Genomic DNA, 21,042 nt, shown 5'->3' with positions numbered 1-21,042 from the left:
TACTAAACAGCATTATTAATGTAAAAACAGACACTACACTGCAAAAAATGCTTTTCTTACTTAGATTTTTTGTCTTGTTTCCAGCCAAAATATCTGAAAATTCTTAAATCAAGATGGATTTTCTAGACGAGTAAAAATTATTTTCTTGTTTTCAGAAAAAACAAGCCAAAATTAAGTGATTTTTTACTTAGAACAAGCAAAATAATCTGCCAATGGGGTAAGAAAAAAAATCTAATTTCAAACAGAAAACAAGATTATTTTTCTTACCCCATTGGCAGATTATTTTGCCTGTTTCAAGCTAAAACACCCTTAATTTTGACATGTTTTTTTCTGAAAACAAGACAATAATTTTTACTCGTCTAGAAAATGCTTCTTGTTTTAAGAATTTTCAGATATTTTGGCTGGAAACAAGACAAAAAATCTAAGTAAGAAAAGCATTTTTTGCAGTGTATAAAGTTTAATGTTTTTGAAAGAAGTCTCTTCTGCTCACCAAGGCTGCGTTTATTTAATCGAAAATACAGTAAAATAGTTAAATATTAGTACTGTTTAAAATAGCTGTTTTCTATATGAATATATTTTAAAATCTAATTCATTCCTGTTATTAAAGGTAGAATTTTTAGCATTTTTACTCCAGTCGTCAGTGTTGTTTAGAACTCATTCTAATATGCTAATTTGCTGATCAAGAAACATTTCTGATTATTTTCAGTGTTGAAAACATTGTGCTGCTTGAAATTTTTGTAGAAACCATGATACATTTTATTTTTCAGGATTCTTTGTTGAATAAAAGGTTCAAAAGAACAGCACATATTTGATCTACAAATCTTTTATAACATTATAAATGTCACCTTTGATCAATTGAACACATCTTTGCTTAATAAAAGTATTAATTACTTAAAGAAAACTACTTTTGGACAGCAGTCTATAAACATTCTAATAAGATAATTAGAAAAATCCTTCAGGACCACAAACTCTTTGGTTTTCCAGTATTTTTTGTGTGTTTGAACCCTTTTCATCAATGACTGTGTGATTTCGAGATCAGCTTTTCACACTGAGGACAACCGAGGGACTCATATGCAACTATTACAAAAGGTTCAAACACTCACTGATGCTCCAGATAGAAACACAACGCATTAAGAGCCGGGGATGAAATCTCTTTGAATTTGAGGATCGGGGTAAATTTAACTTCTTTTGTCTTCTGGGGAACATGTAACTATCTTCTGTAGCCTCTGAAGGGCAGTTCTAAATGAAATGAAAAAAATAAGATATTTAGGCAAAATAAGAAAAACGCACACATCTTCATTATGTTCAAAAGTTTTCACCCTCCAGCTCTTAATGCATGCTTTTTCCTTCTGGAGCATCAGTGTGCGTTTGAAACTTCTGTAATAGTTGCATATGAGTCCCTCAGTTGTCCTCAGTGTGAAAAGATGAATCTCAAAATCATACAGTCATTGCTGGAAAGGGTTCACATAAACTTAAATGGCGGAAAACTAAAGAATTTGTGGGACCTAAAGGATTTCTGAAGAGCAGCAGGCAGTTTAACTGTTCAGGACAAACAGGGGACTCATGAACAATTAAGAATTAATCAACAATTAATAATCAAGGGGACGTAAACTTTTGAAAGGGGTTATTTTTATAAATTCGACTACTATTTTCTCTTGTGGACTAAATGTAATGTCTTTTATGTGAATTTTTTTATGCAGGTCAGTACTAAATAAACAATAACATGCATTTTGTATGATCCTTCTTATTTTGGCAAAATAATTAACATTTTGCGAATTCTGAAAGGGGATGTAAACTTTTGACCTCAACTGTTCTGTAGAGTAACTGATCAGTGCTGTTGTTCATGAGAGCATTTGATGAGCCTTAGTGCTGACGCGGCTTTCCAAAGTTAAAAATCCCACTGGGCTTATTGAGAGCTGACGAGGAAGGCTCATCTGGCACCAAACCATATTTACCTTAGACATGGAAAAATGTCAGACAAGACCTTCAGCCTTTCAAGAACAAACTAGAAAGAATCAGCCTGAGGAGTTACTAATCCTTCAGATGGAAAATATGAGTTTCCATGTGGTCTGACACTCCATGACCTGATCATCTCCATGAGCAACAAACATCAGCACTAAATAATCACTGATGACACATGAAGTCCAGCAGCCGATCGTGACTGATGCCCAAACTAGTCCTTTTAATCCATGTGGACACTTCATAATCCTCCCTAAAGGAGTCTTAAATTATTAGTTCAATCTGTAAATAATCCACATGTTTTAGTACTTCAACAGAAATCCAAAAAAGTTCAAGTTTCTTCATTCTAATTGACTGTCCCATTTCAAGCTTGTATAGGCATGTACTGCATAAATGGGAGAGAGGGGCAAGTTGTCACTTGGATGGTTTTGCACCAATAGTCCATTTACACATACAGTGAAGTTCTCTAGCAATGTTTGGAATTGATTTCAAACATCCAGTATACATATGATACAACATCTGATATATATATATATATATATATATATATATATATATATATATATATATTTTTTTTTTTTTTTTAATGAAATTCCAGTATCACTTTGTAGTAATCAAAAACTCAATTATAAAACACAGAGATGTACAATGAAAAAGCTTTTCTCACTTAGATGTATTGTCTTGTTCCCAGCCAAAGCATATAAAAATTCTTAAATCAAGAAGGATTTTCCAGACAAGTAAATTTTATTTTCAAAATTAAGTGTGTTTTTGGTTAGAACAAGCAAAATTATCTGCCAGTGAGGTAAGCAAAGGAAAAAAAATCTTATTTCAAACAGAAAACAAGATTATTTTTCTTACCCCATTGGCAGATTATTTTGCTTGTTTCAAGCAAAATGCACTTAATTTTGACTTTTTTTCTGAAAACAAGACAATTTTTTACTTAGAAAATCCTTTTTGATTTAAAAATTGTATTACATTTTGACTGAAAACAAGACAAAAAATCTAAGGAGGAAAAGCATTTTTTCCGGTATGAGCTCAAACTCTAAACAGGATGAAGAATTTTTTTTTATGAATGTTATGTCAGGGCAAGTTGTCACAATTATTATTTCAATATATTTCATATACTATTTAATGCAATCTCTGTTTTTTTGTTTTTGTTTGTTTTAATCTTTTATGCATTGAATGTTTCATAAATTATTTTGTGTATTAAATGGTTGAAATTTTGTCAGAACCCAATAATGGTTTCCTATTGAGGCAAGTTGTCACATATATTCTATATTGTTATTTTATGCAATCCATACATTATTATTTTTGGTGGTGGTAGTAGTAGTAATAGTATTTTTCTATAATATTTTTTTTTATATATATATATATATATATATATATATCTTGTGTCATGAATTATTTTGTGTTATATATAACAAAAATGTAAAAGGAAAAAAAATGTGGGAAAATACTACTACTGCTATATATATATATATATATATATATATATATATATATATATATATATATATATATATATATAGCGATCTATAAATTATTATTATAAATAATTTCTCTTTTCTTTTTAATGTATTTTTTATTTTAATATTATTTCTTTATTTTTGCCATAAAAATGGTTTGATCTTTTACACTTTCGCTGTTTATTTTATAATTTTGTTAATGCTTTTTTTTACATTTTGCTGGCAGTTTACGGTACTTTGTCATGTAAAAATAACTTGCAGAAATAGACCTACCCTGAGAAATATTTACTGTAGCGAAAGCCAATATTTCCTCTATATATATGTGTACAGTGTGGATAGATAATAAATATTTGTGACGAACACCGAACACACAGTCTATAGCGGGTCAAGAGTTCAGTGTGAGCGCTGAGGAAAGATTAGTGTGATGTATTACAGCACATTTTTAAGTTGCTCTCTCTACCGAGTGTTTACTCTGTAGTACATCGCCAGAGATTTATGTTTCGAGAGCAATATTCTCCTTCACAGCATGTGTTTAGACAAGAGCTACCGGTTGAGCCGAAGCCCTTTATTCCAGCGACTCTGACATCAATCAAAATACCAAAACAACAGGCAGAATTTAGCGTGAAGCAATTAGATAGAGCAGCTCATCAGATTGCTGTCTGGATTCATGCCAGCTCACTCTGAATGCTGCTTTTGTTTGGTCACTATATTCATATTAAACCATAACCCACATTTCTCTTTATATGAGTGCCAGTGTGCTTAACTCTTGAAGCGATCCTTTCACCTGAACTCTGCGCTTTAACTAAACCGCTAAGTGTTTTCTGGACGAGTCGTCAATTGGCCATTTTGGCAGCATTGAACCTAAACAACCAGCCGAACGAAACTTGCATATTTGACTGATTATTGCGGCTGAAAATGGTCAATTATTGTCATGTTTTGGGCTGTACTAATCGGTCAGACCGGGAAAAACATTTGGAGTACTATAGACTGCCAAAAGTGATAACAAATTAAGGAGAAGAGTGCAAAAAACTGTCTGAGGAACAAAATGCGTTTGTGGTTGGCCAAACTGAAACAGGACAGACTGCATCGGTTTTTGTTAAAAATCTTCGTTTGTGTTCTGCTGAGGAAACAAAGTCACCTACGTCTTGGATGCTTAAAACCAGCATCCCACCGTCAAAACATACCTAACCAGCATATGCTGTTTTTTTCAACAGGGTAAAAAAATATACATGTTCCCAAGGTCTTACTTGAAGAAATATTTTACTTTTGGACACTTGAGTTGAAATGCAATGGCTGATCTATTAATAAAGCTCTGCATAGAGACATTTTACTCTTAATTTAAACCTTTCATACTGAATTCTTAAATCAAAAATGGACATTTGCTGAAAATGTGCTCACCCTCAGGCCATCCGAGATGTAGATGAGTTTGTTTCTTCATTACATTTGGAGAAATGTAGCATTGCATCATTTGCTCACCAATGGATCCTCTGCAGTGAATGGGTGCCGTCACAATGAGAGTCCGAACAGCTATCACAATAATCCACAAGTAGTCAACACCACTCCAGTCCATCAATCAACATCTTGAGAAGCCGAATGCTGCGTGTTTGTAAGAAACATCTCCATCAAGACATTTTTAACTAAAATACGAATCTGTAATCCATAATAACGCATAAAAAGGTTGTAATGATGGATTTGTTTTCTCTATATTTCTCCAAATCTGATGAAGAAACAAACTCTACATCTTGGATGGCCTAAGGGTGAGCACATTTTTATTTTAGCTGGACTACTCCTTTAAATGTAATGTTTTGGTCTGGCAGGTGATATAAAACATTTCTATGTCAAGCATTTCTCCACATTAATGTTGATCCTGGCCAGGTGCTGTAGCCGTGTAAACACACATGCATGCGTGCCAGGGTCTTTACTGATATATCCAGTCAAACAACCAGCATGAATTCCACCTGGACAGATCACCTCCCAAAATTAAATGCATGACAGGACAAGCATAATATTGAACTTACAGCAAGGCTTCGGTATTAAAGATCAAATCAGTTTTGTTTGAAGAGCGCACGTAAATCTGTTAGATTTACACTTTATCACTGATAATCCTCACGTCAGTGAGGTTAATATATCATGCAACACTTATTATTTAAAGCATTTTTTGAAGCACTCCCTGCCAAGCATTTCCACAAATATAAACCACAGACTTGGACATGAATCAGGCTGCTGGTTTAGTGTTTAATCTCCAACACAGAAGCACAGTTAACCATCTAGAACAACAAAATATCAAAATGTATAGCATACTTTCCACGATTACACAGAATTGTAATATTCAGGTTTCGATCGCAAACTTTATTGGAATGAAATCTGACACACTTGTGGCGCCATCTATTGGAAGTAAAAATAAACCAAAATATTTTCTCAGCAAATGCATTATAAAAGATAACTAAAATGCATTCATACAGATTTAAATACTAAAAATACTGTATTCATTTTTTTATTATTCATTAATTAAAATATATTTTCTAACAAGCCCGCTTTTGTTCAAACAGGCTTGCTTTGAGAATAAATATGGGTCCTTATAGACAAAGGGCACTGAGGGAAAGGCTGCTAATTAATTTGGAAAAAGATTTTGTGAGTGTGTGTGTAATCTCTCAGTGTGTAATAGGATCAATCTCTCATGCTGGACAGCTGAGCCAAATTCTCAGTGACTTACATTAATCCCATATTGTAGTGAAACACAGCAGGTGCCGCTCTCACCTAATATACTTTCTCAAATCCATCGCTGTTTGCTGCTGCACTTTGTACACGAACACAAGCAAAAGCCAACTCAATATACTCTATTCACCCCTGTATACCACAATATTTTTGTCCGTTTCATATATTTTGATCTCATACAGGCTGTCAGGTGAGAGAAGCTTCACCATACTGTCCCAAATAAACACTGCCAGGTTTTCTGTGGTGCTGCATGAGACAAATAAACAGGTGAAGATCATTAAAAGACTGTATTGTGACAGATATGTGAAAAGAAAAAGAGACAGAGAGTCATACCTGACAACATCAGCGAAATACGGCACATCCAGATCTAGATTTTTATGGTCAAGAGGTTTCATGATGGCCTCCTAAAAACAAACATAACTTCTTAATTTGTGTATTAATGTTTGCATATTTAGTCCTTGTGCAAGTGCTCACACTTTTTTACGGGAGGTGAATTATTAAGGAGACTTTTTGGCACATGTCATCTATAACTGTTTTCTATTTGAATATATTGTAAAATGCAATTTATTCCTGTGATTTCAAAGCTGAATTTTTAGCATCATAACTCTAGCCTTTTTCCTTCAGAAATCATTCTAATCATTATCAATATCTTTATCATCACTTTTGATCAATTGAAAGCATCCTTGGTAAATAAAAGCATTTGTGTATAATGTTACAAAAGCTTATTATTTTTAAATAAATGCAGATCTTTGGATCTTTCTGTTCATCAAAAAAGTCTTAAAAATATATACTGAAGTGTTTTAAAAATTGATTATAATAATAATACAAATCGGTATATTACAATGATTTCTGAAGGATCATGTGACACTAAGGCTGGAGTAATGATGTTGAAAATTAAGCTTTGATCACAGAATTAAATTACATTTTAAAATATATCACAATATTCCTGCTTTTGCTGTATTTTGGATCAATTAAATGCAGGCTTGGTTTTAAAATTCTTTAAAAAACAGTACATGGCAGAATATATATGTTAAAATAAAAATGAACAATAACAAATTTGTTAATGTCAGTGTTAAAGATAGAATTTATTTGTAAAATCAGTATATCACTATATCAAAATATACATTTAATTTACTTATTTTTTATTTATTTATTGTAAGTACACATTAGACAGTGTAGGGACACCAGTACCTCTATATACTCCTTCAGATCAGTAAGGTTCATCACCATTCCTGTGTTTCTGTCAATCTACAAAAACAAATAACCATTTTATACAATAAAATTCCACAATTCATCAGATTCTTCAGTATTATATTGTGCATTTTATGACCTAACATGGTTGTAACGTACCTTGCCACGAACTGTCACTTCAACTAGAAAAACATAAATACCAAAAAATTGTTTACTTGGGTGCATGAATCAATGAAATGTATAAGAAACATTATAAAGGTAAACAATGTATGTACTGTACATATCATAATTAATTGCTACAAAATGACCAGTGTTGGGGAAGTTTCTTTTAAAATTAATACATTACGATATTGAGTTACTCCCTAAAAAAGTAACTAATTCGGTTACTTAGTTACTTTTTATGCAAAGTAATGTGTTATGTTACTTTTGCATTACTTTTTAAATCTGGGCAGGGCTTTCTTGTTTGTTTTTAATATATAAAGTTCTGTTTTTGGCAAAGTAAATTAAAGTAAATTGACGTCTGGACAATAGACCGCAGAAGAAAAAAGTCAACTCTTCAGCAATAAAAAAAGGAAAACAAATGTTAGATTATCTTGAGTCATTTTTGCTTATTAGTATGGATGAATTGGATCATCGAAGGTCGGCAGCAAAGACATCGGTTAATAAATTGGGATTAAAAACATAAAAGGATATTTGTATTATTTAACATATTTTAATTATTGCAGGTTTGCGTTGAATTTCACTGTTTTTATTCATTTTGAGGAATACTGTATCTGTTTTTTTTAGTGAGTGAGATTAATAATGCATGTTTATTAATTCTAGAACTAAAGCAACATCTTAATTTTTCTCAACATGAGGACAGGAGAGCTTTTAATCAATAAATGGGGGTGGGGGGGAGTATCTCAGATATTTTCTTGTCAATTAATAAGTAATGCATTACTTTACTAGTTACTTGGAAAAAGTAATATTATTACGTAACGTGCGTTACTTGTAATGCGTTACCCCCAACACTGTAAATGCATAATAACTCACCTGTGTAGTTATGACCATGGCCATTAGGATTGTTGCATTTCCCAAAAATTCGTTTGTTCTCCTCATCACTTAACGCTTTGCTAAAAAAAAAATAGAAAAAAATAATATCAATATTAATAAAAATAAATACTATTGTAACTATTAGAATTATTTAAATAAACACATTTGACAATGACTTAAATAAGCAAAGTTTCAGTCAGGCTAGTGAAACTACATTTCCCATAATTCCTTCGTCTTGACGCATATCTTCCTGCGACAGTTTGCAAGCATTTTTCATAATTCAGACGGATTGTTCGATTACCGTGCATGGATTTACCTGTAATGATGTGTGTGTGTGCGGGTTCTTCAATAACGACACTCTTTAGTAGCTTGAAGAGACGGAGCTTTATATAGAGAAGTAAAGACTTGTTACATGTCTCGCCGTGAACCCCGGTTACAACTGGAACTACTTTCTGTCACACTGACACACCCCCCCTGCTGGGTCACACACAACACAGAACTATAACTGAAAAGACAAATAGAGCAACTGCTATTTGTTCTTATCATTACATCTTCCCCGTTTTTTTTTTTTTTTTTTTTTTTAAACTTTGTTCTTATTTATAAATGAGGATCTTCAAATCAGCTTTCACACATAACTAACTTGCTATATCAAAGCATTCCAACTTATTATTGCATCTTGTTCAACAATAGAAACAAAACAATACTGTAGTGTAAGAACATCGAATAACCACACAGGATTTATTTATATTCTAAATCTGCTCTATGAGTCTCTCAGGTGCTTTCACGTTTCTTGATGATTTTCTCAGCACTGGGTTTTGCACTTGTTCTGAGGTTTGGGGTGGTGGATCATAAGTTGTTACTTGTTCTTCCGGTTCAGTCACTTGAGAGCCCGGATCTGGTTCTTTCAGAAGATGCCTCCTGTTGCGTCTGAAAATGTTGCCATCATCAGTCAGTATATTGAAGGATCTTGGTCGAACCTCGTTGAGAACAGTTGCTCTCTTTGCCCATGTGTTTGTTTGGTCTCTCAGTCTTACTTGATCTCCTGCTTGCAGATCAGGCAGACGTTGTGCATGTCTGTCGTGGTAGAACTTCTGCTTCGCTCTTTGCTGTTCTTTGAACTTCCTCACATCCTCACCCTCCTTCGTCCTCAGAAGATCCTCATTTATGGGAAGATTGGACTTAATCCTTCGTCCCATGAGAAGCTGTGCAGGAGACTTACCACCCTCTAGTGGCGTAGAGCGGTACACCAGCAGGCTCTGGTAGAAGTCTGTGTTGCTGTCCTTTGCCTTTTGCAGCAGCCGTTTAACTATCTGCACAGACTTCTCCACCAATCCGTTGGATTGCGGGAAGTGAGGACTCGATGTTGAATGGACAAAGTTCCACTCATCAGCAAACTGTTGAAACCTTGCACAGGAAAACTGCGGTCCGTTGTCTGAAAAAACTTCATCGGGCACACCATGTCTAGAGAACGTGGCCTTCAGAGCAGTTATCACAGCGTCTGCTGATGTGGTGTGCAGTCTACAGACTTCTGGGAACAATGAGTAGTAGTCAGTAACTACAACATAGTCTTTTCCAGCAGAACAAAACAAATCCACACCAACCTTTTTATACGGCCTATCTGGCACCTGATGCGGTTGTAGAGGCTCAGCTGGATTGCTGCTCTGATATTTCAGGCATGTTGTACAATTGGAGACCTCATTAGCTATGTCCTGGTTGATGCGTGGCCAATACATCACTTCACGTGCTCTCTTCTTGCATTTCTCGATTCCAAGGTGTCCCTTGTGTATCCTCTGAAGCATTTCTTTACGGAGTCTGGTTGGGATCACTATTTTGCTCCCTTTAAAGATGATTCCATCCACTACAGACAATTCTGCCCTGCAGTTCCAGTACTCCATGATGTCAAAGGAACAATCTTGTTTTGAATTGGGCCATCCTGCCATGATAGTCCCTCTTAGTCCTTTTAATGTCTCATCCTTGTTAGTTTCAGATTTAATGATCTCCATTTTTGCATCTGCAACTGGTAATGCCTTTGCGATCATGTAGATATACGCATCCACAGTTTCCTCATTCTTTGTGCCGGATGTCTCTCCTGCATCAACAGCTCTGGATAATGTATCTGCTGTAAACATCAGCTTGCCAGGCGTGTACATGACATCCAGTGTGTAGCGTTGCAGGCGGATCATCATTCTTTGTATCCTCAGTGGGCAGTCATTGAGTGGCTTTTTGAACAGTGAAATGAGTGGTTTATGATCTGTTTCAATAATGACTGTTTGTCCAGATACAAATTGGTGAAATCTTTCGCAGGCATACATTATGCTGAGGAGCTCCTTCTCAATTTGAGCATACCGGGTTTCTGCATCAGTCATGGAACGAGATGCATATGCAACCGGCTGCCATTCTTCAAACCTTTGCATTAGGACAGCTCCTAGCCCATTCTGTGAAGCATCTGATGAAATCTTGATCGGTTTTGTTGGATCATAATATCTCAGAAGTGGCTCTTTTGTCAAAAGTTTCCTCAAATCATTCCACGACTTCTCCTGTTCATGATTCCACTCCCATTCTGTTCTTTTTTCAGTCAACTGTCTCAGCGGTGCCAGTCTCTCGGACAGGTTGGGTATGAACTTTCCCATGTAGTTCACCATTCCATTAAACCTCTGTACATCCTTCTTGCATTGTGGTCTGGGCATGTTCTCGATGGCAGACACTTTTTTAGGATCCGGCTTGACTCCATCACTACTTAAGATGTCTCCTAGAAATGTCAGTTCTTTTACTCCTAACTGACACTTCTCTCTGTTCAGTTTTAAGTTCGCCTTTCGGGTGGCTTCCAGCACCTGTTTTAGCCTCTCATCGTGCTCGGCTCTTGTACTCCCCCACACGATGATGTCATCCATCGATGTATCCACTCCCTCTAGGTGTTCGTAGATCATGTGGACTGTTTTGTGGTACACCTCAGGTGCTGATGCAATTCCAAAGGGTAGCCTGAGGAATCTGTAGCGGCCAAATGGACTGTTAAAGGTGCATAATTTTGAACTCTCTTCGTCTAACCTTAGCTGCCAGAATCCAGAGGATGCATCTAGTTTACTGAAATATTTTGCGTTAGCAAACTGTGACATTATTTCTTCTCTTGTGGGAAGTTTAAAGTGTTCTCTCATAATTGCTCTGTTGAGATTCCTGGGATCAATGCAAATCCTGAGCTTGTTGTCCTTTTTGTTCACCACAACCAGAGAACTCACCCATTCGGTTGGCTCATCAATCCTTGTTATCACTCCCATGCTCTCCATTCTGTCCAGTTCTGCTTTTAGCGGTTTCTGTAAAGCAAACGGCACCTTCCGGCAGGGATGGATAACAGGCAGCACACTTTTGTCCACTTTTATTGTGTGTTCTCCAGGAAGACAGCCAAGACCCTGAAAGACGTCATCATATTGGTTAATGAGGTCATCATAGTCTGTCTCTCCCCCACTCTCGATGACAAGCACCCTTTTAATCAGATTGAGTCTCTCACATGCAGCAAGACCCAAAACAGCCTGGACATCTTTTGGAACGACAATGAATGACAGTGCATGAACTCTGGCCTTGTGTGTCACTTTAATGATGCATCTTCCTTTAACTGGTATTGCAGCTCCAGAATAACCTTTCACTTTCACATTAGTTGGATGTAGTTTTGGTCTGGGTCTTATCTTCTTGAAATCTGCCTCTGACATCACATTAGCTTGCGCCCCAGTATCTAACTTCACAGTCATATGTGTATCATTTATCTGCAGAGTCATTGACCATTCCTTTCTTTCTGTGTCAGATCCATTAACAACATCCACATAAAATTCCTCAGATTCACTCTCATTAAGTGTATGCACAGCACTTTGCTGTGTTTCACCTTTGCAGCATCTGGCATAATGATTCCTCTTTTTGCAGTTGTTGCAGATCTTTCCAAACGCTGGACATTTTTTTATGGCATGCTGTGTGCCACAGCGACCACAAGCCTTCGTATATCCTTCCTTGCCCCCTAATTTACTTCTACTGTGCCCTTCAGCAGCATTGTGCTTCTTTTTAGTTGCTTTCAGTGACTCCTTTCTCACTGTATCCACATTGCAGCTTTCAGCAAACAGTTCTTTAGCTTGCATTCTAACTGTCTCTGCTGCTCTGCACAACGACATCGCTTTTTCCAAAGTTAAGTCAGGCTCTCTTAGCAGTCTCTCTCTAAGGCCATTATCTGGGATTCCGCAGACTAATCTGTCTTTTATCAGTGAGTCAGTGAGCCCTCCAAACTCACAAGTTTTACTCCTGTTCCTCAGTTCAGTTACATATTGGTCGATCGTCTCTCCTGTTTTCTGTACACATGTGAAGAATCTGTGCCTCTCAAACGTCACATTTCTTTTAGGTATGCAGTAAGCTTCAAACATTTCTAGTATCTTAACGAGCTTCATGCGGTCACCAACAGACTCAAAGGTAAAGTTATTGTATACCTCGAGCGCCTCTTCACCAATAACATGCAGAAGGACGGATGCTTTAGTCTTTTCACTCTTCTCATCAGCTCCGATTGCAGCCAAGTATAATTCAAAACGTTGTCTAAACCTCCTCCAGTTCTCAGCCACATTACCTGTCAGCTGAAGGTTGGGTGGTGGGTGTAATCCCTCCATAGCTGGTTTGACACAGCTGGTATTTTCCTCCGGTCGCAGCTCCGATCGCTCTTTGTTGTTAGCTTAGCTTCGGTAGCCCCTCCAAGACTAGCGCCAATAGGTTGCTGCAGCGGCTGATTCACGTCTATTTACTTATTATCTCTCCTCAAGACCATCTTCTGACACCATGTAATGATGTGTGTGTGTGCGGGTTCTTCAATAACGACACTCTTTAGTAGCTTGAAGAGACGGAGCTTTATATAGAGAAGTAAAGACTTGTTACATGTCTCGCCGTGAACCCCGGTTACAACTGGAACTACTTTCTGTCACACTGACACACCCCCCCTGCTGGGTCACACACAACACAGAACTATAACTGAAAAGACAAATAGAGCAACTGCTATTTGTTCTTATCATTACATTACCCAAACCTGTTTTCACATTTTACATGTTAAATTAAAGGTTATCGACATATTCAGACACACTATCGACCACAAAGCGCGTTAGTGGAGGTTAGAAAGCAACCCGTGGTTTGTTAATGGAGGTACCTGTGTAAGCGATGGCAGGCGCTGAAGCTCTGTACGCGGGTGATGAAGCCGATGCGCTCAGACATGATGAAGATGAAGATGAAGATGTTCAGGACTGTATGTTTATGAAGTTTTATAATCACAGCTGCGCTGCGCTGGCGCTTCTCGCTAAAATAGCATACATTTAATGATTTCAGTTTGCTGGAGGCGTGGCTTCATCAATCCGCCCCTTGTCTGCTTGACATATTTTAGGTTAATCGATTAAAACATGACATCAGCAGTTTCCACGTGCATGATTCCGCTGATGAGCCTCATGTGCCTTTCACAATTTCTGACTTATGTCATATTCACGTTTTGTGCAGTTTATAATATAAAATAATATATAATTAAATAAAAATTAAACGTAACATCTAAATGTAAAATCTAAATACATTTGATACATTTCTAAATTATTATTATAAAATATTTTATAATAATATTATATTAATATATAAATTAGTTACCACTGTGCAAAAAGCACAAACCATCTCACCATCTCTTGTGTGTGTGTGTGTGTGTGTGTGTGTGTGTGTGTGTGTGTGTGTGTGTGTGTGTGTGTGTGTGTGTGTGTGTGTGTGTGTGTGTGTGTGCATGTGTTGAAAATTAGATAACCTAAATTTAAGGGTCACTGCTTAGTCCTATTTGAAGATATCCTAACAGGAATAGAAGGGTAGTGTATTGAGGCATTGTTCATAAATTAATTGCATTCTGAAGCACAGTACACAAACTTAAATGAGATACACTACTAGTCGAACGTTTTTGAGCAGTGAGATTTTAATGTTTTTTTTTTTTTGTTTTTTTTGAGAATGCTCACCAAGCTTGTACAGCAAAAACAGTACAATTTTGAAATATTTTTACTATTTAACATAATTGAATATATTTAAAACTGTAATTTATTCCTGTGGTTGCAAAGCTAAATTTTTAGCATCATTACTCCAGTCACATGATCCTTCAGAAATCATTCTAATATTCTGATTTTCTGCTCATAAAAAAAGTATTATTATGTTGAAAACGGCTGAGTAGAATTTTTTCAGGTCACTTTGATGGATAAAAAGTTCAGAAGAAAAGCATTTATCTAAAATATAAAACTTTTGTAATTATAAATGTCTTTATCATCACTTTTGATCAATTTAAAGCATCCCTGCTAAATAAAAGTATTAATTTATATAACAAGGATGCTTTAAATTGATCAAAAGTGATTTCCAAAAAACAAAAACAAAAAATACTTCAAGCTTTTGAATAGTATAGTGTAAAATGTTACAAAAGCTTTTTATTTCAGACAAATGCTGGTCTTTGGATCTTTCTATTGATCAAAGAATCCCGAAACAATGTACCCAGTTGTTTTAAATATTGATAAAAATAATAATAAGAAGAAGAAATGTTTCTTGAACAGCAAATGAGAATATTAGAATGATTTCTGAAGGATCATGTGACACTAACGACTGGAGTAATGATGCTGAAAATTTAGCTTTGATCACAGGAATAAGTTATATTTTATAACAGTTATTTTAAATAGTGAAAATATTTCTGAATTGTACTGTTTTTGCTGTACTTTGGAGCAAATAAATGCAGGCTTGGTGAGCAGAAGTAGACTTCTTTAAAACAAAAAGCATTAAAAAAACTCTTAACTGGTAGTGACTGGTATTTGAAAAAGAACTCTAATCAAAATTTGAGAACACAGGCACCTCCAAGTTATTGCTGTTAGTCTGGCACCAATTACATGACAAACCCTATTTAACTGGCAGCATTCCTCCAATTTCCACTAAAATTGCAAGATGGAGGACCGCTCTAAGGTAACTGAAACCCTGCAACAGGAGGTTGTCCAGATGAAGGCCAAAGGGATGACCCTTTCCGCCATTGCAAGAGAAGTCGGTCATTCCAAATCTGTGATTTCATGAATACTGCAGGTTTACAATGACACTAATTCATTCAAGTCTTCCTAAAAGGATGGTCGTCCATGTAAGACAAATGTAGAAGACAGGATAATGCATAGACTCTACATGAGGAATCAGTTCAACACTACAGCTGGAATTTCTGGAAAAGCGAGATACCAATCTGTCCGATGGGAAACATTTTGTTCGGCATCAAACTGAAGCCCAAGTGTCTCTAAAATCTCTAATTCTAATCTTGCATGCATGCACTTTAAGGCGAGACGATGCAGGCAAAACCGCTGTTGTTTTCATGCACCTGTCAAGTTTGAGATTTTGGGCCTTTTAGAGTTCCATAAAGTGTTTTTTTCAGACTAGTGGAAATAAAACATCCAAAAATCCATTTCTTTTATAGCACTTTATCTATTTGTGTCAATAGATTTCAATTACAATGCATATTTTTAAAGGCTGTTTTCTCAAAAACAGTTTTTCTCCTACACCGAGCCATAAATCTCCACTTCAGTAGCACTTACACACACCAAACGTTACATTTTTATTCCTGTGTATATCCTGAAGGTTTTTACAGAGGGATTTGTTCATATATAATTTGCTTGTTTTTATACGACATTGTATTCCTCAAAAAAATGGTAAAAAAAAAAAAACAGTGTTTCCTGTCTGTTTATTTTTTTCTGAATTGTGGTGATAAAATGAGATACCCAAAATTCCCTCCAAAAAAACTTTTGACTCTACTATGTCAAAAAAATAAACAAGAATTTTGAAACTGACTTCATCCTGTGTTTACATTTTTGTACCAGAAATGTATGCAAATTAGCGCATTTCATTAAATAATGCCTCGTTTGCATATTTAAACCTAACATTTTAGAAAACTTGTAATACAAAAAATGTTTGCAATTATCCAAGTAATCAATCAACTGGCTAAGTAAGGTGATAACTATTAGTTAATTTTTTTACCCTATTCACCTGCAGTGTCTCGCCTTAAAATAGAGACACACATGTAGGCAAACATTACCCCAGAATCTGGTTTTGTAACAGCACGCTGCCATATTGTGGTTTAATCCGAATGCATCAAATCAGGAGGTCTCCTGCTGTTACATAAGCTCATAGTCTTTCTCCTAACTCTGCCAACTATCAAATCAAAAGACGCTTCAGCTATAATCATTCAGCTGAGTTTAATCTTTAAGCCACAGTTGAGTTTAAATAGCAGACAGTGTCATTATCCTGGACACTCAGTCACAGTTCACAAAATGGGCAACGCTAAAAGCGGAGCGCTTTCCAAAAACCTTCTGGAGGAGCTGAAGATGAACACCAAGTACAGCGAGGAGCAGCTTTACACCTGGTACCAGAAGTTTCTGAACGAGTGTCCGACAGGCCGCATTAGTCAAGAGCAGTTCGAGAGCATCTACGCCAGCTTCTTCCCAGACGCTGATCCCAAGGCTTACGCTCAGCACGTCTTCAGGAGCTTCGACGCCAACAGCGACGGGACGCTGGACTTTAAAGAGTACATCGTGGCTTTGCATCTGACATCCTCAGGGAAGACCGTTGAGAAGTTGGAGTGGGCGTTTGCTCTGTACGACGTTGACGGGAATGGCTCCATCACCAAAAACGAGATTCATGAAATAGTGAAGGTGGATTGCTGGGTGGATTACTTACAAAGTCTAGTCTGAAGATGCTTTTCTTGCTTAGATTTTCAGTCTTGTTTCCAGCCAAAATATAAACAAATTCTTAAATCAAGAAAGATTTTCTGGACGAGTAAAAATTTTTGTCTTGTTTTCAGAAAATCAAGTGCAATTTTGCTTGAAACAAGCAAAATAATCAGCTGGGGTAAGAAAAATGATCTTGTTTTGCTTCCCCCATTGGCAGATTATTTTGCTTGTTCGAAGCAAAATTGCACTTAATTTTCTAAAAACAAGAAAATAGTGTTTACTTCTTGATTGAAGAATTTTTGTTTGAAATTTTGGCTGGAAACAGGACAAAAAATCTAAATAAGAAAAGCATTTTTTGCAGTGTAGTTCATAATCTTTTGGATTACAAGTATTAGATAATGTATTCAGATTACTTTTGATGTAACTTTCATCCAGATTACATGTAATCAGTTTTAACCCAGCACTAGTTGAGCATTTACAGTCTCTTTGCTCTTGTTTGCAGTCAATATTCAACATGATCTCCAAAGAAGACCAGAAAAACCTTCCGGACGATGAGAATACTCCTGAAAAACGAACAGATAAAATTTGGGACTTTTTTGGGAAAAAAGAAAACGGTGAGTTTTAGTATATGTTGTGTTGTATTATAAATGCATGACAGAGATACAGACCTTTGACAGAATAAGCTTTATTGAGTTTTATGATGAATTTTCTCTATATCATCAGGCAAAATAACAGAGGGTGAGTTCATTCAAGGAGTTATGGACAATAAGAACATCCTCCGTCTGATTCAGTTCGACAAACCACAGAAGGTCCAAGAGAGGCTCAAAGAGAAGAAGCAATAATGTTTCGTTTTTGTTTAGAATTTTATCTGATTCTTTTGTTTCATGTGCACTGCGGTGTTTCTGATTTCTGCTCTACCGAGATTTCAATTCAATACACTGCAAAAAAAATGCTTTTCTTACTTAGATTTTTTGTCTTTTTTCCAGCCAAAATATCTACAAATTCTTAAAACAAGAAGCATTTTCTAGACGAGTAAAAATTTTTGTCTTGTTCTCAGAAAAAAAAATGGTCAAAATTAAGGGTGTTTTAGCTTGAAACAGGCAAAATAATCTGCCAATGGGGTAAGAAAAATAATCTTGTTTTCTGTTTGAAATAAGATTTTTTTCTTACCCCACTGGCAGATTATTTTGCTTGTTCTAAGCAAAAAATCACTTAATTTTGGCTTGTTTTTTCTGAAAACAAGAAAATAATTTTTACTCGTCTAGAAAATCCATCTTGATTTAAGAATTTTCAGATATTTTGGCTGGAAACAAGACAAAAATCTAAGAAAAGCATTTTTTTTTTGCAGTGTATGTGCCATGCAATACACATGTAAAAATGCTGCACAAGTATAAAATGAAATGGACGGTTTAAATGGAAAAGCTGGTTATCCAAACACTGAGTTGAAATACACCGACACAAGTAGTCCATTGGCAAAAAGGGTCAAAGACACGGTCACGTTCACAATCGTCACCAATCATTTACTGTGAAACCACATGTAAATAATTCACTTTGCTTCACACTCATTTGCTCATGAATAAAGCAGTATATGTAACAGTCATGCAACGGGTTCATTTTAGTATTCTACTACTACTTCTGTTTTACAGTGAGTAGCATTTTATTATTACTAGTAAACATACATAAAAATTCCAGACTCTTTGGGCATTTGACCAAATGATGATACAAAATGAACATATGAGGGAGAAATTTGTTGTTAATTGTTCAATTTAATTGCACTGCCTTTGCAGTGTAAGAATAATTATTTTAAACACATAAAAATGCAGATCAAGATGCGAATTAATGTGTAAGTTAAATCAGTGGCTCTCAACTGGTGCATTTTGACAAAAACTAAATCAAAAGTTTACATACACCTTGCAGAATCTGCCGAATGTTAATTAATTGACCAAAATTAGAGGGATCATACAGAATGCATGTTATTTTTACTGACCTGAATAAGAAGTAAAAAGTTTACACTTGATTCTTAATACCGTGTTGTTACCTGAATGACCCACAGCTGTGTTTTTTTAGTGTTTAGAGTCCCTTGTTGGTCCTGAACAGTTAAACTGCCTGCTGTTCTTCAGAAAAATATTTCAGGTCCCACAAATTATTTGGTTTTTCAGAATTTTTGTTCATTTGAACCCTTTCCAACAATGACTGTATGATTTTGAGATTCATCTTTTCACACTGAGGACAACTGAGGGACTCATATGCAACTATTACAGAAGTTTCAATGGCTCACTGATGCTCCAGAAGGAAATGCATTAGGAGCCGGGGGTGAAAACTTTTGAACAGAATGAAGATGTGTACATTTTCTTATTTTGCCTTTCTTTCTTTTTTTCATTTAGTACTGCCCTTCAGAAGCTACTGAAGATATTTACATGTTCACCAGAAGACAAAATAGGTTACATTTAGATTAGGGTACAATGCATTAATGATGGACCATGCATTAAAGGATAACTATTGCCAAAATGCAATCTGGGCTGTTTTTTTTACTGTAAATGAGACAAACTTATATCTAAAAGCATAATTACGACAAACAAGCCGTTTTTGAGATTGACCTTGATTTCGTTTTGTGGTCAATGGCTGGTGAATGGGAGTACTAGGGGCATTACTTTGAGCGCATCAAAATCGATATTTTTACAACACTAAGAAGGCTCGACACACCATAACACTTTGCTCGAAGTATCGCCTGGGTCTCTACACATGAACTCGAGCATTGAGAACATTGTTTGTGTACACACAGTTTACTAAAAAAGAAAGTTTTTGAACAACTCACTTTCATTGTTTGGGTTTCCGCTCGCGGTCGTCTTGCTAGTCACACGTTTAGCTATCACAAAAGGAAGCTATTTCAAACACTCGACCTAAATGAATTTGGAGCAAAAATATGTTATTAAAATGTTCCCAATAGACACAGGTTTGTAAACAGACTCAAAACAATGCAAAATCCATGCACGCGTATTACTAAGGTAAATTTGAACGTACATAGCCTACTGACTTTTTTATACGTTCGACACATATGCTGCTCTGGTGCATCACCCTAGTTTTGTAGACAGAAGGTGTCTACAAAACAATTATATTTATATATATATATATATATATATATATTAGTGGTGGGCATAGATTAATTTTTTTAATCTAGATTAATCTAGATTAAATCTTGAAATTAATCTAGATTAATCTAGATTAAAATGGCTAATTTGAATTATGCTGAAGGCATTCAGAATATGTGTGCTACCCAAATAATGACTAAAATTAAGTCTTTGAGAACGGGTTTCTCAAGCCAGGTGGCACATTAGACCAGGCGCTCATCTCCTGTTTCCAAAATGCATTACAAACTGCTTGACAATTGCATTTACAACACAATTAACTATACAAACTTGTGTAACCAAGTACTTCTGCGCAAAAGGCTGTAGGACGTGCGCGTTCCAGTAAAATACACAGGCGCGCGGGTATGGATTATGTGATGATGCGTGCATCTTCCAATAAACTGCGTTGCTTTTAGAAGCGTCAATTCAGTTGTTGCATATAGTTTAATGTCTTTATTTCGGGATTATCAAAGTAAATTATAACTCAAACTTGAGATTTTACTGGGGCACAGCAGATTTTCACTGGGGCACGTGCCCAAGTAAAAAGGGTCTAGCAACGCACGCACCTGCCCTGAAGCGGCTAACTGCATCCATGTCTGCGCGTCTCATTTGATGTGGTCATTTCACAGAAGTTGAAGACTTGTTCTCGCCCCCTACATTGCAATTCAACTAGATATACGTCATCCGCGCTAAAATATCAAGGTGAAAGTCATCATAGTTTACGTAGTTTAGACCCAGCTCCCAACCCAACTTTGACAATAGATTAACGGCGATATTTTTTTTATCGCGCGATATGAGTCTCACGTTAACGCAGCACGTTAACGCCGATAACGGCCCACCACT

At 36.0% G+C, this 21,042-nt stretch overlaps 2 protein-coding genes across 2 annotated transcripts; one reads left to right on the top strand and one right to left on the bottom strand.

Annotated features, from left to right (window-relative positions):
* Positions 1-5,646: 5,646 nt before the first annotated feature.
* On the bottom strand, positions 5,647-13,723 carry pts (6-pyruvoyltetrahydropterin synthase). Its single transcript, XM_073828229.1, has 6 exons — positions 13,525-13,723; positions 8,364-8,443; positions 7,491-7,513; positions 7,332-7,388; positions 6,474-6,544; positions 5,647-6,386 (listed from the first exon to the last, which is right to left on the bottom strand). Exons 1-6 carry the CDS (start codon positions 13,587-13,589, stop codon positions 6,263-6,265), a joined length of 420 nt encoding a protein of 139 aa, XP_073684330.1. The 5' UTR covers positions 13,590-13,723; the 3' UTR covers positions 5,647-6,262.
* A 2,888-nt stretch (positions 13,724-16,611) lies between these two features.
* rcvrnb (recoverin b) lies at positions 16,612-19,771 on the top strand. The gene is made up of 3 exons (XM_073828583.1): positions 16,612-17,056; positions 17,577-17,688; positions 17,798-19,771. The coding sequence occupies exons 1-3, from the start codon at positions 16,676-16,678 to the stop codon at positions 17,914-17,916; spliced, it is 612 nt and encodes a 203-aa protein (XP_073684684.1). The 5' UTR covers positions 16,612-16,675; the 3' UTR covers positions 17,917-19,771.
* Positions 19,772-21,042: the final 1,271 nt, after the last annotated feature.

The sequence above is a fragment of the Garra rufa genome, chromosome 22 (assembly GCF_049309525.1).
Source record: "Garra rufa chromosome 22, GarRuf1.0, whole genome shotgun sequence".
Taxonomy (NCBI): Eukaryota; Metazoa; Chordata; class Actinopteri; order Cypriniformes; family Cyprinidae; genus Garra; species Garra rufa.
The sequence above is the reverse complement of the archived record's forward strand: the minus strand, read 5'-3'. Positions and strand labels throughout refer to the sequence as shown.